Source organism: Ylistrum balloti, unplaced genomic scaffold (genome assembly GCF_031769215.1).
Source record: "Ylistrum balloti isolate Yb309-2 unplaced genomic scaffold, AGI_CSIRO_Ybal_v1 Utg371224, whole genome shotgun sequence".
Classification (NCBI taxonomy): domain Eukaryota; kingdom Metazoa; phylum Mollusca; class Bivalvia; order Pectinida; family Pectinidae; genus Ylistrum; species Ylistrum balloti.
The window spans coordinates 769517-786672 of record NW_026782663.1 but is presented as its reverse complement, the minus strand read 5'-3'; the positions used below and the strand labels follow the sequence as shown (position 1 = coordinate 786672).

Below are 17156 nucleotides of genomic sequence, written 5' to 3'. Positions count from 1 at the left end.
GAAACATTCAAATAATTGATAATAGCCACTACATTTTAGGGCTATTCCTGGACAACATCTATCTTTCTCCAGGACTGCAGGTTGTGTTTGGGAGTACCATCCATAGAATTAAATTGATAATTTGCTTTAAAGTAATTAAGAGGATACTAAACCATGAACAGCTGTGATTTACCTCGAAGTCCTGGGATTAAGTAGGTGTTTTACCAGGAATAGCACTGAAGTATTTTCCTTTATTGGTTACTAGAACAGAGTGAACATTGTCTGTGAAACGCGGCTATATCATCATCAAAATGTAGAAATCTGCTGCAAGAGATTAATTAATCTAGCTGCTAAAGAAAAAATTCCTTGTCTTAAACAAGTGTACAGATTATGACTGAAAACTGATAAAATGTTTTCTGTAGGAAAGCAAAAGTATTTTGGAGGATTTTGCGGTAGAAATACAATGTACTGTCAAACATGTCTAACTGTATGATATTAAGTTAAAGCACTATATAACATAAAGATCAGTGGTCATAAAATCTAATCTGAAAGATGAAGTAGGATTGTGTGTCCAACAGGTATTTTGTCATACTTTGGATTTTATAGTAATAGTTATCTGTAACTGCTCACGGAGAATCCAACCTTGACTGGAAATAGCCATAAATATTTACACATTAAATGTATTTCTAAATGGCTACTTTCACATCAACTTTCTAACAAAATTATGTAGATATATATATTTAATATAGATAAAACAAAGACATAAACCTAAGTAATTACAAACAACAGATGATGCCCTAACTGTGTCGTTCTCTGTACAGCACAACAAAATTATTTACAATGGGACAACAATCACAATCATATAATCCACAACATCTTTTATGTGTTCTATGGGAGGAACTAATTCAAAAACACTGATCAAAAAATGAGAATCAAACAACTTCAAATCTATCAAGACTACTGGCCATAAGCTTCACCCATTAGTAAGGGTACTAAAGTATACATAATACTTTCATAAGACAGAGAGATTTAGGTAGCCAAACATGCTACCTTTATGTGATGGGGAGACTTAAGGTAGTATGCTACCTTGTAATCTGCATCTTCTTTGCTAACTTTTTATAAATCAAAGAAACCTGAAATTTTTGGGAAAGGAGTATCCTAGAAGAAGCTATTACTGAGTAAAAGAGTCTTCTGTTAATTAAGAAAAAGAGTACGTATTTGTAGATAGCACTTGAGCCATTCTGAGGTATTACATATCATCTCAAAAATTTGGCAAGAGATACAAATAAGGGAAAAAACTCCTACGAATAGTATGTGTGATGTTAATAAAATTTATCCTTAGAATAGTTTCATACTCTGAAAGAAGTGAGCAGAAAAGGGGATTCTTTAAAAATGGCTTTGACATGAAATCTATTTTAAAATGTTGTACAACAAGACATGTACATGAATGACAATAAGAAGCACTTCAGATATAACAAAACATTCAGATTTATTACAGATATGTCTGCATTATTGATAAACTGAAAACTAAATTAACATGAATATTGACTTCAAGTGAAAATAAGACTGAGAGTTATAAGGATCATATATTTTCATGTGAGTAAGGTATTATTACATTGGTAATGATAATTTCATTTTCAGCCTAATCAAACTGTGCCACATTGAAAAACTTCAATTTACTTAGAAACTAGAATAACAATTACCAAAATTTCGGCAATATTCTGCATTTCAAAACACTATGGTAAATTGAGTATAAGACCTCAGATATATATATATATAAAAAAATCACAAGTGAAGTTATTCTGGGATCATGTAAAATCTTGCAATGCACCTGCTGTCCTCAAAACAATGTGGTAAATGGTGATATGCAAGTTTGGCATAACAATAGGTGCATTTAAGTATAGAGTATAAATCTGCTCTAATAAAACTGACGATGGTATGCAAGTTTGGCCTCACAAAGGGTGGTAACACATCAAGTTTGGCCATAAAAAGGGTTGTAACAAGTTAAGATTGATTTTCCCTTCTTTATGTCACCAAAATTCTATTTTTTTTCTTGCCACATCAAACACATTTTTACTAAACATATCAGTCAGACACATTATGACAAACTGTTGTTGATGAATTAACAAATAGTATAAAGCATCAGCTATGTTTTTTTCTTGTACATTCCACATTCAAGACCAAAATATTAAATCTAATAAGTTTATCAAGAATCTTACAAACACACAATCATACAACTAGAAATAAAAATAAATGTTGGGTAACAACACTTGTAATCAACTTTAAATACACACCATTATAATGTTTGTTTGTTAGCCCACTTTGTAAATCAGTATTTACATGGGTATAATTAACCTGGAGTTTAAGTGGGTTTTTTTTTTTCAATTTGTACAAAATTACGAATTAATAGGGGAAAAAAATTAATTTCTGTAAAATTGGATGTAGCATTACAAACATATTGATTAACTAATTAACTTGAAAGACAAGGCAAAAGCAATTCCCTTGTTTTGAAATAGAATTTCATACCGTTATAATTTTTGTTGTACATACCCAGGATGCAGTTTTCTGATTTGCCAATTTTTTTTCCATTTCTCAAAAAAAAAATCTAGGTCAGCCTGCTTCATAATGATTGGAGGAGTCAATGACAACACACCACCCTACCACAGCTTTGGTGGAACTTCTTTTTTGTATCTGTTTACACATTCAATGATGTAAACAAAAAAATTAACTACGTCATCAACAATTTGAACATTTTACAATGTACACAAAAAATAAACAACCAATAAGTAACAGATTTATCAAGAGAAAAAGTCTGTCAGATAATTTTTTTACACATTTTGGGGTAAAAGCAATATTACACTACAAGATCAAAACGTCTGCTTATTAATTTTGTGTTCAACTTGCGATTACAGGATGGATTTCAGTCTTGATGGTGTCTTTGGCTTTTCTTAGTGGTAAATAAGATCAGAATCTAGCATACAACTATAACACCTTAAAAGTTGTATCAGGATCAGCGGGGAGTGCTAGCCAAGTTGCTCTTCTCACACTCACCATTTGTCACAAATCGCTACTGCTTATAAACCAACAGTACTCTTTCCAAGTAACAATGTAAACAAACCACCTGTCACATAGGAGTTGTGGGAGCTGTGTAACACTTTACATTGCTGTTTGAAATGTGATGCACTTACTCAAGAATGAATTTTGAATGACTAAAAGTGGCTTGAATGTCGAATCATTATCACACAAGCTCTTCTGCATAGCAATTTTTTTTATAAAATCACCCTTCATCAATTTTATACATCTATGTGTTATTTTTGGTTTTGAAACGTATCTTATATATCAATTTTAAGCTTTCATACGAATATCTTAAGTTTCATACTGGTATGAAAGAAAGACCGATTTGAAAATTGAATGACTGCGTATTCATCAAAGCTAAAATAAAATGTCAGTTAGTGCTAGCAGTGTTGTTACCCAATGATAAATATAAAGGCAAAAAATCCACATGGCTGATTACATATTTCACAAACTTGTACATGCACTGACAACATATGTTTAAACTCTGATGACATACAAGGCACTACTAATGTACAATGTACAATTTGTATCACTTGATCCTTCAGTATTCTCAGTATGACCAACAATCAATATTGATTTGTAGATACATACAAGATGATCTAGCACCACATAGTACTTATGAGTCTATGTCATCTCGAGCAGTGAGCGATGGTAAGGATGGGAAAGTGATGCCATGCTGTTATTTGAAGGCAGCAGGGGCTTTGTATTTTTCTTAGAGTTGGGAAAGCGATCATGATAAAGTTCCAGACGGAGATACTTCACAGTCACCAGGCGACCTGTGGGTAAAAAAGTGCAACATTGTAAAACTAAACCATGTTTAAACAAGAGGCCTAAAGGCCTTAACAGTCATTTGACTACAAAATCAATAGGTAGAAGGCTTATATTTTTCACTTTGAATGAAAGCTTACTACACTGTTTTCCTTAACATTCCTATCAATTTTTAGCTCAAGTTATCTGTGGAACGGAAGAAGTTTAGAACATATTTTTCAAGATGGCGCCATGGTGGTCATCTTGGATTTCAGACCGACTCCAAAAATAACAACACTTGAGCAGGACCATCACAGGATCATTTTATGCAAGTCGGAGCTCTATTCTACAGGTGGAACTTTCAAAGAAGTTTTTTACACCTGTGTACAATCAATAAAACAATGGATGTAGGTCATCATAACCGTTCGGGTCAGTGACCTATAAAAACGAGAGGGCCAAGGGTCTTAACAGTCACCTGAATTACAAAGCTGTTTGTGTAACATGTTATAGGAATAATCTTGTAATAGATGACATAGAAAATAAAAAATTAGTTTAACATTATTGTTCATGTATAACACTGAGCCAGAGATATATTCATAATATCTTCAACATGCAAATCAGTATTGATACAATAACTTAGGACTTCAGTAAATACTTAATTTAAGAGGATTCAGGATTGTCATATTTGGACAACCAAGATAAGCGATTGATTAAAACAAACATATATTACTGCTTCATTTTCTGTAGCATCAGCCATGCATAGAGTTTCATTCATACAAATTAGAATGCTTGAATAATACGTTATATCATGTCTGTATAGTACAAGATAAAATTCTGAATGTTCAGATTCGCTGAATACATACCATCAAACCACCAGCCATGGAGGGAACGATACACCTGGTATGCTGTTTCACAACTGTTACACTTCATGTAAACACAACCCTTTAAAATAATAAACACAAACAATAAGATCTTGACATCATCCTATAGAATCAAGATCAGTCCATACATCAATAAAACATTTGGTCACCCTTAAAATTGCAAATGAGCGTTACTGACAATATGTCAGCTAACAAATTGTTTACTAATCTTGAATCATGAAAGATGACTTTGATATTGATCATAATGCAATAAATCATAAAGACTGGCTAACAAACAGAACACTATGTACTTGATATAGATTTTTAAGTGGAAGGATTTCAATGAATTCATCATGGTACTGACCTGACTCGAGGCTCTGTCCACAAAAATGTGTAGAATACCAGTGATTCCTTTACACTTTTCTAATACAGCATCCTGAACATTCACATCCCAGTCATCCGCTGTCTCCCTACAAATGTAAATTCAATATTCATCAGATGAATGCCAACAGAAACATGGCTTAACATTACCTGACATTCTTAAGCCTTATAATAGCATAACTCTGTCATAAGGTCCTGCTTTCTAAATGTGACTCTTTTATAGACCAAGAGTTTCTCTAACACACAAATGACATCCTGATCAATTACCAATATCCTTGTTAACATTTCATCAAATCTTTATCAATAAATTGATTCACTACAAAATCTGAGAAAAATAGAATCTGAAATAAGATTCAACCTTGCCTCACAATTTTTTTTTTTAATTTCCACTGGAGTTCGGCAAGGCTTTCCAATTTCGGCCTTAACAGTTTTGAGAAAATTTTAACTAAAATTCCTAAATCAAATGGTTCAATCTGATTGAAATATAGATTATCATTATACACTATGTAAAGATCTGACAGTGGCCAGTAAAGGGTTACATTCAGATGACCTTTGAACCAACCAAGCAAAACATGACTGGCAAAATCTTGCAAGAGCCTGTTAAGATCTTAAGCCGGATGGTTGTTAATGAATAGATAATGATCGAGTGTCCCAAATCTCAATGATACCAAGATAACTGCACCTATCACATGCAACCTGACACGGAAAAAGATGCATTTATTGGATCATGTATGCATTATCTATGGATTGTCGTTTTCTGTTATTTAACTACTGGTACCTCTGAAGGAAATGAAGTGACACTTCTTTTAAATATTGCTTATATTGCCTATTCCATCTCTATCTTTTCCCTTATTTGCACATGCTTCCAGTTAGGCAAATGAGAGATGAGCTTTTATTGGCTGAAAAATCCTGTTGTATTGTAAGCATTGAGGTCATCTTATCGTGATCCTGTGTCAGCCACCATCAGATCTTCATCACATAGTGTATATGGATGATTTGTATTTTCAGCATACTTTAAATGATCATAACCCTGAAAAATCTTAATTGACCATAACCAAATCAGAATTTGACCTGCATGTAATTATCACACAACCATATACCAAATAACAGTTGTATATCAGATATACAGACAGTGATCACTTCTGGGAGCAGAAGTCATAACACAGTACAGTGAGGTATCACAGTCAATGAAAACAGTCTCCGAGAGTTTCTCATTCAAATGACTCATACATCCATGATTAGTAGATAAAAACAAATTTCATTCTATACTAGGCTTTACTTACACATCAGCATCAAACATATTTCGGATCTTCAGACACGGAGTCGGGCTATACTGGAGTGTATTACCAGCAGATACATTGTTCTCTCCAAAAGCTGAAATAATGTTCAAAATAAATCATAATTACATAAAGTAAAACATCTTCCCTTTCAGTCAATGGATATAAGATCTAAAGGTGAAATTACTGTTGACACTTTCCTAAACTGACAAATAACTGGTATCTGCAGTAATGAAATATCTAGATTATGTTTGTACTAATAGAGTACTTCTACATGCATCATTATAGTGGTCTTCATATATTACAGTGCTGGTAATTACAGACACTGATGAAATTCAAAGAGAGCAACTTAAGATCATAATATACTCTTCCCAGAAACGACAGCGCTAACATCACACATCTTAGTTAGTAAAAAATTCAAGGGTGTATGCCGATGTTCTGACAATGGCTAGTCTGAATCAATAGAATGCATGATTGACAGATAAATCACAGTATTTTTCATGCTTTTAAAACTAAAACATGATGCTTTGGGAATGAGTGAAATCATTGTACAAGTGTTCAGGACTTCCTTCCATATTTTTCATATTTATGCGAATTAGACCTAACTCTATGCGATTACCCAATGGCGACGGTGAACATCACACGACGTCCTATTATCTTTTATTAAATGTCGTGGCTTGTAACAGTAAGCAATTAAACTTTAATCTGTGTCCAGTCATTAATTAACCTTGAAATACAGAGCTAACGATAGCGGGCTTTAGTAATCCCATTGTTTCACATTTGTTGAAATGCGTGAAATTCTGTCACTGGGTGAAAATATCTATACAGAGTACAGGTAAATGTTTTGTTTGAATCATGAGGTAACAATGACTGTGTTATCATAGCTAACGATCCGCCAAAAAACCCTGATACATTGAAAAGTTTGATTTATAAAACTTTGATTTGTAAAGGGGTTAATTAGTAGTAATATGTAAGAATAAAATTTGGTAGCTGACAGAAAATTTGTTACATTGAGAAATTTGAATCATCAAAGTTCAATTCATACAAGTTTGATTTTAATTCCTTCAGGAATCATTAACAAGCTTCAGATTTAAGCGGAAACTGTGTCTGTATAATATTTATGAGAGCTCTTTATTAACAGACAGATCACTCACCTTGGCCCTGCCAAACTTTTCCACAGGTTGAATTTGACTGAAATAACAATATTTTTTGGATACGTCATTCTGCTTTAATATGGTGTATGTATTGACACCAATGTCAAACATAAGTAAAAGTGACAACTTTATGGTGAGAATACATCCCCATGATGCCTAGGTCTGGTATAGTCATCAAAAGCTTCTCAAGTATACAATTTTAGTTTTAATATTTCAAGTAAATCTGTTTTTGTTTGAATACTCAGGTTATATTTTGAAGCAGCAGACTACAATGTATTAGTTTTAACAGACAAGCTCAGAACACAGATTCTAAAACTCTGATGAGACCCATTACTGTAATACAAATGAGTGTAAAGGGTTCTCAAATTTTCGTTGAGAATTAGAAGAATTACGTTTAACTCCAAACATTCATTCGAGTCTAAAACTCTTCTCAAATCGATCTCTCCCTTCTCCCCTTCCCACTCCTTTCAGCCTAACATTACCACTAACCTAGCAAAGAACTTCAACCCAAACAAAAAACCTGACATATCAACAAGCAGAAAGGCTCAACAACGAGCACCTATGTTTATTAAATGTATGTAGATCTAGTATACCGGTAGCCAACGCCAAACGATGAAGTCCTCGCCCTGGATGTTCTGAGTCTCAACACGGATCCTCGACTCATTAGCCTCAATAAACTTAACAGCTTTCTCCCACAGTGGAACCATGCTCTTCCTGAATAGATAACAAAATAGCACTACCAAATCAATTTTGTTTAAAAATAAATGTAACAAGAGGCTCTGAATCGCTTACAAGACTAGTTTGGAAGCATATTTGAAATCTACCTAACAAATTTGGAGGAGAACCTTCAACAATATTATCATTTTTCACTCATTTTATTCTCCAGTAAATAGATGTATGTAATTGCTTCTATCAGGGCCATGGACTTACTAATTTCTAATATCATAATGGAGATCTCTCATTCCAATTGCTACATTCCTTACAAGTTTTTTTACACATCCAGATGACAAAAGATGATCACAAAAGGTTTACAACCAGAAAGGGCATTACTTCTCTGAAAGAAATGACTGACCTCTGTGAAGGTGGGAGGAGCTGGTCCCGAACATGTTGGATGGCCATATAGGGTGGCTGGTGGCTATCTTGTTCATTCATATCATAGTTCTCCTTTACCATGTCTACAAAATGGTTAAGCATATCTTAACACAACATCCAGGTATTAACAACATATTTCATCTTAGTGTCTATCTTCACAATTAGGGCTGTAGCAATACACCAAAGTATACTGAAAATCACTACATTTTTCTTCAATTCAGTACATGACAGATCCTTTCCAGATTTTGTTTTCATTTTGTTTTTCAAACCAAGAATTGGCCAATGTGTAATGCACATTTTTCATTGGCCTACATATACCTGCAGGTTAAATAGTCAAATTGGTACTGCTGCTATGATCTTTTTCTTAAACAGTCTATTTGCAGTATGATGCTTTGTAATGCTGTCCACTACACATTTAGTTTGACGAGGATTTTTTCCCAGTTCAGGGTTAGAAAAATTCACTCGTCCGCTCTTGTAGACAAGTCAAAGCTACTTGCGAGCGAGTGATTTGTTTCAGCTACTTGTCCAGCGGGCGAGTGAAATTTGTAGGTCTGACTATTGAATATTCCATAATAAATGACATTTATCAACTTACACACTCTTAAAACTAATTTAAATCCTCCGATAGTCGATCAAATACATTGATGTAGTATCCTTGTTTACACCACGTGTCAAGACTCCAGACTACACAAAAACCTATTACGTCACTACAGATGTTGTAAACAAGGTTGTTTTGTGTACGAAGTTACTGTCAAAAAGTCGATTCTCTCGCTTGCATTAACAGTGAATTAAATATGAGTAAAATAATAAAAGCAAGTGTTGAGTCATAATCAAATTTCAAGTTTCACTTGCCCGATGGACGAGTAGCTGAAAATATTTTTTCTAGCCCTGCAGTTTAGTCTACAGAGGCTTACCTATGATCTTCTCCACAATTTCAAAGACCTTTTTCCTCTCTTCCTCTTTTGACCTCTGTCGATGTCTTAGTACAAGCACTCCAATCATCATTACTATAAAACCTACAAACACAATTATCAAACAAACCTTGACTACACAAAGAACTGTAACAATTGAAGTTATTCACAGAAAACTGAAGTATATATTGATATACACTTCAAACTAATTCTAGAAAATATCAGATTTAAAAAAAGGAAATCTTTAAAAGATAAAATAACAAGTTTTCTAAATTATGTCATATATGATTTTCTTCAAATATATTTTGAAATAGATTCTTTCTGTTCTAGCAAACTTAAATAAGTTTTGTAAAAATCTTACAGTATCTACTGGTAATACAGAAATGGCTGAAGGCCTAATGTTTTTGAGTTTACACTTATTCTTGAATTTATTCTTAACATAATCTACAGATAAATTTCATCAAATGTTTTTAAAATGAAAATTCAATTGTTTTTGAGATGTTAAGGGTTCGTTTTAGAGGAATCCTTGGCTCTATCCTTCAATTTCTGTCCCCATGGGGCCACACTGAACACAAATTCTGATATATCAATGTTTACAATGCAACTTTCTAAAGTGTCAATCAAAATATGACAATATGATAAACAGATGTTATTTTAAAAGTGAACCCTGAACCAGCCCCCAAGGGGCCTGGAGACTAGTACAATAAACATAGGTCTTACAGATGAGTAAAAGCACTGCTCCCATAAGGATCTTGTACAGAGAACCATAGATTCTAGCCAACAAGGACAGCTCCGGATCAGTCTCCAGACGAGAGATATCAGCAACAGTTGTTGCAAAAGCATTACCCGGGGTCTTCGCCCTAACAGGAATCAGACATAAAACAGTGTCAACATATAAAAAAGTTCATAACTACTGTCAACTTCTCATCTTCTATACAGCTCAAACAACTGGTTCAAAATAGATACACTGATTAGACAGTCCAAAAAAAAAAAAAATGAAACAAAATGGAAAAAAAGGAGTATTCACTGAGCAAGTTCGTTTTCAAAGAGTATTTGCCCACAATTTATTCCAGTTGTTCAGGAGAGAAATTGGGTGGAGTCTCGAGATCATTACAACAAAGAAAAAATCTTTTAAAACAATTTATTTTGCTCTAATCTATCTATTATCTAAATGTTCACCAATGTACAGTCCTAGCAACTACGATAACCCACATCTCAAGTATATATAACTTATTCAATTGACATGTGAATTATGAATAAAAATGGTCTATTTTCATGTCAAATGGTACAGAACTTTCACTGAATTATTCCTACTTGATTATATTGGTCTTTCTTCATCTACCAAAGGATTTAAGGGAACAGAAATATCCATGACATGAAGACACAATCAGAAGGGGGAAATCATTAAAAGGAACTCTACAAATTTCTGGCTCCATTCAGATTTTTTTTCATAATAGGAAACACATGAAACAGGTTTAGATTTAGCCTAGATTGGTATAGTAGATACATAGTTCAAAATCATAGAAACATACAAGTATTATGAATCAAATAATGCTATAAAAATTGCCAACCACTCAACAGATATTACTTATGACAAAGGCATCATTTCCTACTATTGACAGTTCACTAATGACGTCTGGTATATAATATAAACAATACCTTATATTCCAATCAGGGTTCTTCAGGATAAGACTCAAGGTACCATTGAAAACTTTCTTTGTGTCATTCATCTAAATAAAATTTAGATAAATTTAATCATAAAGCTATTCACATGAGTATCTGTACACAATCTAAGTTCTTCACACTATTAAAGCAATATAGAGTTAAAAGGTTCTGATGAACAGCCTAACTAGGTTAATATGTTTTCAAAGTCTTACTTCTTGGCATGGTTTTGATATATACATAATATGGACTAAATTTCAAAATTTATGACTAAAGGCTACTATTGAACAACACACAAAGTTCTGAGAAACAACATCATCATTCAAAACATTTTTTTGATGATGTTTTTCTAAGTTTTTTCATACTTCTGTGAATCAAAATTTACCATGGTCAACATATTTACCTTTAAGTTGTCATTCAATTACCGATAAATGAACAGGCAAATATTGATTTAAAAATAATTAAATGACAGAGCAATGATTAAGTGTTGTTTTTGTAATCTATTTACATTGACAAAAAAAACTCCACATGTACAATTAAAAGCTCAGATAGATATCATTCACATGGATCATTTCTTTGCAAAGAACTGTCTACAAGATTATAAATTCTAGACCAAACTGTACATGTGTAACGTCAGCCAAAAACATGCATTATGGTGCTGAAATGACAAGCCTTATAAATAGAATAGCAAATGAAGTTTAAGCTATTATAAACAGTGTGTCATGTTATTTGTAAATAACATTTTTCATCAAATGTGTTTAAACTGTAAATTAAAGTCTTTATCTCTGCTGTCATATGCAAATGTGAGCAATTTCTTTTGAAATTTGCTATGTGCTATATATTTCCTGAAAAAGGCTTCCCAAATAAATGGTGTGGTAAAACTTAACTTTTGGGATGGAATCTGAGCATTGAAATGAACAAAATTAAATCTCAATTGAAATCCTAAAGATTACCCTTTTACAATGATATCCCTTTAGGCTTTAAGCTCAAATAAAAAGAGCCTTACTCCCAAGTATACACATATACAATATATTCAAATTACAATATGCATATCTTCAGTTCATCATAATCATTTCTGCACAGTTTCATTGCAAATGCAATTGTGTTCTCCATTTGGACTGATAAGCAACTAATTACCAGTAACAAGGACAAAATATAAAATACCTCTTTCAATAGCTCCAGGACTTCTTTTTCAGCTTCTTTAACAGTACAGCTTGGATTTCCATTCTCTCCTTCAATAAAAATTATTGCATTCATTTACAAAACAAAATTCAACATAAAAATGTGACTCAAATGCCCATAGTAGTTAAAAATCATACAAGGGTTTTATCCCTCTATTACAACCCATAACCAGGTTCCAACATAATAAATTGGACACAATTTTCTTAAGTTCATTTTAAGGGTCATGTGAAACAAGTGAAGCTAGAGAACTTGACCTTTGTGTGTGGCATAAATATGCAGGTCACTTATTTCCCTTATCTTATATCATATGTGTCAAATGTCTTGTTATTTATAGTAACAGCATATTTGGTCATGTGATGTTGTGAGGCACCCCTGATTACAGCATGTGATATTACAAATGAACACGGTCAACTACACATATTATAAAAATCAGATGTTGCCACACTCATCACTTCCTGACTTTGTTTGCAATGAGTATTGCAATGCTAGGAATGAATTGAGGTCATACATAATACCAGGCACAGTACAACTTCCCCAAACCAGTCGTTCTCAAAACTGATCATCTCTTGAAACCAAACGAAATGGTGATGTACGGATAGACATCCTCTTTATTACAGTAATAAAAACTTTCCCAATACTGATCACTCTCAATTCTGAATACCGAATCAATTTTGTGTCCGAAATGATTAAAATATACAAATAATCACTTTTGAAAACCGTCTTCATTTAAACTATCAAAATCTAAGTTATGACCGGCAGACCGTGAAATCAACACTTGTGGTGACAGTTACAACCCTCGCATGTACTTCTGTCACTCATAGGCTTTGCACACAAAATCTTCCATAATTGGGAGGATTATAATAAATATCTTCAATGATCAATTGAATTGTATCAAATCCAAGCGAGAACCAGCTACAGATAAATTGAAAATAAGTACTGATGCAGAGTTAGAAAGCCACAGTTTCGCATCTTAACTGTAAGTAATTGAAAAATATTATTTTAACAAATACAGAATGGAAATATCAATTGAATGTCGTTTCAGAAGATAAACTTTTATACAGTTCAACAAAACATATATTCATCAAAAATATCGGTTTTTAACACTTACAGCTAGCCGACCATCTGAACATTACTTCCAAAGTTGCAGAGCAACCGACAGATTTCTTTTCAACTAAGGCCACATATAGAATACAAGTATCACTGTTTTTTTCACTTCTGCTTTCACTTTTTCACAAATATTTTCTCTGTACTCAGTTGGGCATGTGCGGTGTAAATGCTGAATGGAAATTGTAATGTACAGAATGGATTCAGTTCAATTTTATCCCAGTCCAGACCGGTCAACTTGCTTCACATCTACAATCCAAACTCTCCCTAAACCTGTCAAATATTTATGCCCCATATTTGGATCTTTACCTAAGGTGATATAGGCTAATGCTCAAACCAACTGAGCTATTGAGAGACCATAATTTATTTAAACTTTAACACATTAATACAAAAGACACATTTTATCAAATGTCTCTTTTCCTTCTCTTCACTGCCATGGCATCTTTTTATCAAGATTATTTTACAAATGTATTTAAAACTGAAATATTGTGGTATTATTTCCTTCGGAGTATGCAGTCATATTTGTTTGCCCTAAAAGTAAATAAACGCTATTGTATCACATTACACTGACAATTTTTACATTGGAAAAATGAGTATATTGTACGGTGAATACAGTTTGCTACCTGGTATTTTAAAATTCAGTTAAGCATGTAAATTGTCTATGCACTTGCCAAAAAAAGTCAAAAAAACAGAATATGACTGGTTTACTTATGACTAAAAAAAGGGAAAAAAAGAAAAACTTTTTGCCCAACACTTTGACAGAACATGTATGCTATCCATAATACAAAATATCTTGTAACATCCTTTTATGTGCAGAGTTGGTCAGTTGGTGCTAAACGGTTTTGTTGGACCTTCACTTGCATTGTACATATCTTCTGTGTAATGTTTATCATACCTGATTCTGGGAAAGTTTCTCATTTCCAAGTAGCATTTGCCAATACTCACCTGCTTTAGATTTTAAGAAGGATTCCAATGTGCTGACCATTTTCAATGCAATAGATGCCTCGTCCTCAGAGTAGCAGTTTCTGTTCTGTAAAAGAAATGGAAGACTTAAATTCCTATGTAAACACCCTGAATGCAGTTGATTCCAATTTTTTATACATAATGGAATATGTTTAATTTGGTTTTTGTTTTTTGATTTGTAATCAATGAGGTCGTAAATGTATACTTACATCATTTTCACTCATGTCTGTGCACATTGGTAGCTTGACAAAGTCTGTAAAATAAAATTAATGTATCAAAAGTATTCTTCAAAGCTTGAAATTTTTCATAATATGCTAAGTAACTAACAAAGCAACTCTCAGGATGAAAAATAATGTTGAAAAATTTCATGAACCCAATATACAAATTTCATATCACAGACAATTTTCATCCTATAGTTAACTGCAGAAATGTGAAAGAATTTTTTTTTTCATTTACATTCCAAACTGTGCCCAGTGAGATGTCATGATGAAATTTTTCAACTATTAGCTATATGATGTAATATTAAGGTAATAATTAGGGAAAACAACAATTCAATAATACCTATCAGCCCATTAAGACCTATTAGTAATGGACATTTCAAAAATTGATCTTGAATAATGAATTTCCAGAATTTTACTATGTTTCCATTTATGCCAATACCACTATAGCAAAAGGAAATGTAAGACCACATGACTGATATAGTTATAAATATTGATATTGAAATGATGTAATTGGAACTAAGCAAACTTTCTTACCATCTGTACTAGCACTGCTGAAGACACTACTGATTCCATGAAGGAGATCACCTCGCATATACATATATAACATTCCAAGGGAGGCAAAGAACACCACTACAATAATGAGAATCCCTGTGGAAACATAACTTGCCACTTGTGGTTTCATTTTACGTGAATCTTCATGTGTTTTGAAACCATATTGTCTTATTTCTTCCTCAGTAAAAGAATTGACATGATTTGCTGTTTTGCTCTTTTTTGTTTGTGATGTTGAAGTTATTTTACTTGAGTTATTTTTGCTTCCTTCATGGCGATTACGAAGTCTTGTTGAAAACCTAGTATTATAATCTCTGATATCATTAATACTTTCTCCATCATCTGCATCGTCGTCCTCATCCTCCTCATTTCTTGTTTCACTGTCGGCAACAGTAAATGTTGTGTTCATTGACTTGTTAACTACCTCGTATGTGCTTTCGTCTGGATCAGAGTCGGAGAAATCACCTTTAAAATCATACGAATCTTCTTCGTCTTTGGCATTTCTTTGGTATTTCCATCCTTTTCCTTTGGAATTTGTGTTATCGGTGTCAGAAAAACGGCTGAGATCGGGGTATAATCTGGGTGAACCTGATGGACCCGGTGTGTTCGAGTTGTTAACTACAGGCGTGGACTGATCTTTAGCAATAGTTATACTTCGTCGAGATCTGAAATTTGTTCGTTTAGTGCTAGGTGACATTTCTATAGTATCTGTAATACTTGAGTATGCGGATGTGTTTTGTCTTAGTGATTTCCTACCCGGTAACCGACTCGCAGTAGTTGGCGCCGCAACGTCTTCAATTTCGCTTTCATCTTCGGAACTGAATTCAACGTTCTGTTTTTTCCGTGTATTAGTTGTTTTCTTCGCCCTGGTTGAAGCATTTTCTCGTGCCCTTAGATGATTTAGTTTCTTAACTAATAAGGGCCTCCTCTTCCTATCGATAGGCTTTTTCACTTCTTCCCCGAATCGGTTCAATTCTTCCACAAGTTCAATATCCGACAACTTGTCCGCCATGTCTGCGGTAAGTAACCGGAAACAGGAAAAAGAAATCTGGACTTGCGCAGAGGAAACGAAGTCTGTATCTTTTCCTATTTCGCGGGAAAAAGTTAGATTTCGAGATAGGCTAATGATAGGTGTATTTAGCAAAATGTATTTAACGCGGGTGTTAGTTCAGGTTGTGACCAGTCCATTTTCATTGCCTAAAAAGAGAGTCGAGTTTCTTTACAATAAATATAATTAAAAGCCATGGACTAAGCATGACTGAACCTATCCTAATGTATCTAGTTACCTATGTTATTTTATCTTACTGGTTAATAATTGAGAAACCATGGACGTATGAAATATATTCAATCAGGAAAAAATATAATACATGGATACGTTTAGACAGGACAATGTTAGTGTAATCATGTTAACTGGGTCTATTCAGGACATAGGAGAGTCCATAGGGGATTTCCAACATGGTTGTCTCTCGCACCCCACCCCCTACACCCGCCCTCTATCCCCCCACCCACCCCCAACCCCTCCCCCGATTTTCATTGCTACAAATCAAAGTTATAGGAGAGGGCATTTTACAGCCATGATATATTTCTTTTTTTGCCAAAAACAGTAAGTATATGCCTAGCAGATCAGTAAGCAAATTTGACAAATAAGGTTAATAATGAACAAGGGAAGATAAATCAGTCTAAAACTGTTATTTAGATATTTGAATACTCTAAAGTTATACTTGTAATACGCTATGGGGAGGAAAAGTAAAGGGCATTATCAAAAAAAGCAACGCCCAATTAGGTTGCTCCGAGAACTACTTCGTGCTACTTTTGAAGTAAAATCGCTTCTTCATTGAGCATCATGCGGGAGGCCCGCCACATACAATGCAGAGTAATTGCGGTTAAGTGTTTTGTGAAAGGACACATATACTACAACACGAGACGCTTAATTCGCGATCTCGACTTCCTTAGTCACACAAGACAAGAGCAGAGGTGGAACCGCAGGCAATAGAATTGT

At 33.7% G+C, this 17156-nt stretch overlaps 1 protein-coding gene across 1 annotated transcript; it reads right to left on the bottom strand.

The window, feature by feature from the left end:
- Nucleotides 1–2124: 2124 nt before the first annotated feature.
- On the bottom strand, nucleotides 2125–16169 carry LOC132561528 (inner nuclear membrane protein Man1-like). The gene is made up of 14 exons (XM_060226228.1): nucleotides 15143–16169; nucleotides 14597–14640; nucleotides 14370–14454; nucleotides 12303–12370; nucleotides 11136–11206; nucleotides 10197–10336; nucleotides 9480–9581; nucleotides 8546–8648; nucleotides 8067–8187; nucleotides 7474–7510; nucleotides 6326–6416; nucleotides 5026–5131; nucleotides 4665–4743; nucleotides 2125–3830 (listed from the first exon to the last, which is right to left on the bottom strand). The coding sequence occupies exons 1-14, from the start codon at nucleotides 16167–16169 to the stop codon at nucleotides 3679–3681; spliced, it is 2226 nt and encodes a 741-aa protein (XP_060082211.1). The 3' UTR covers nucleotides 2125–3678.
- Between the last annotated feature and the right edge of the window lie 987 nt (nucleotides 16170–17156).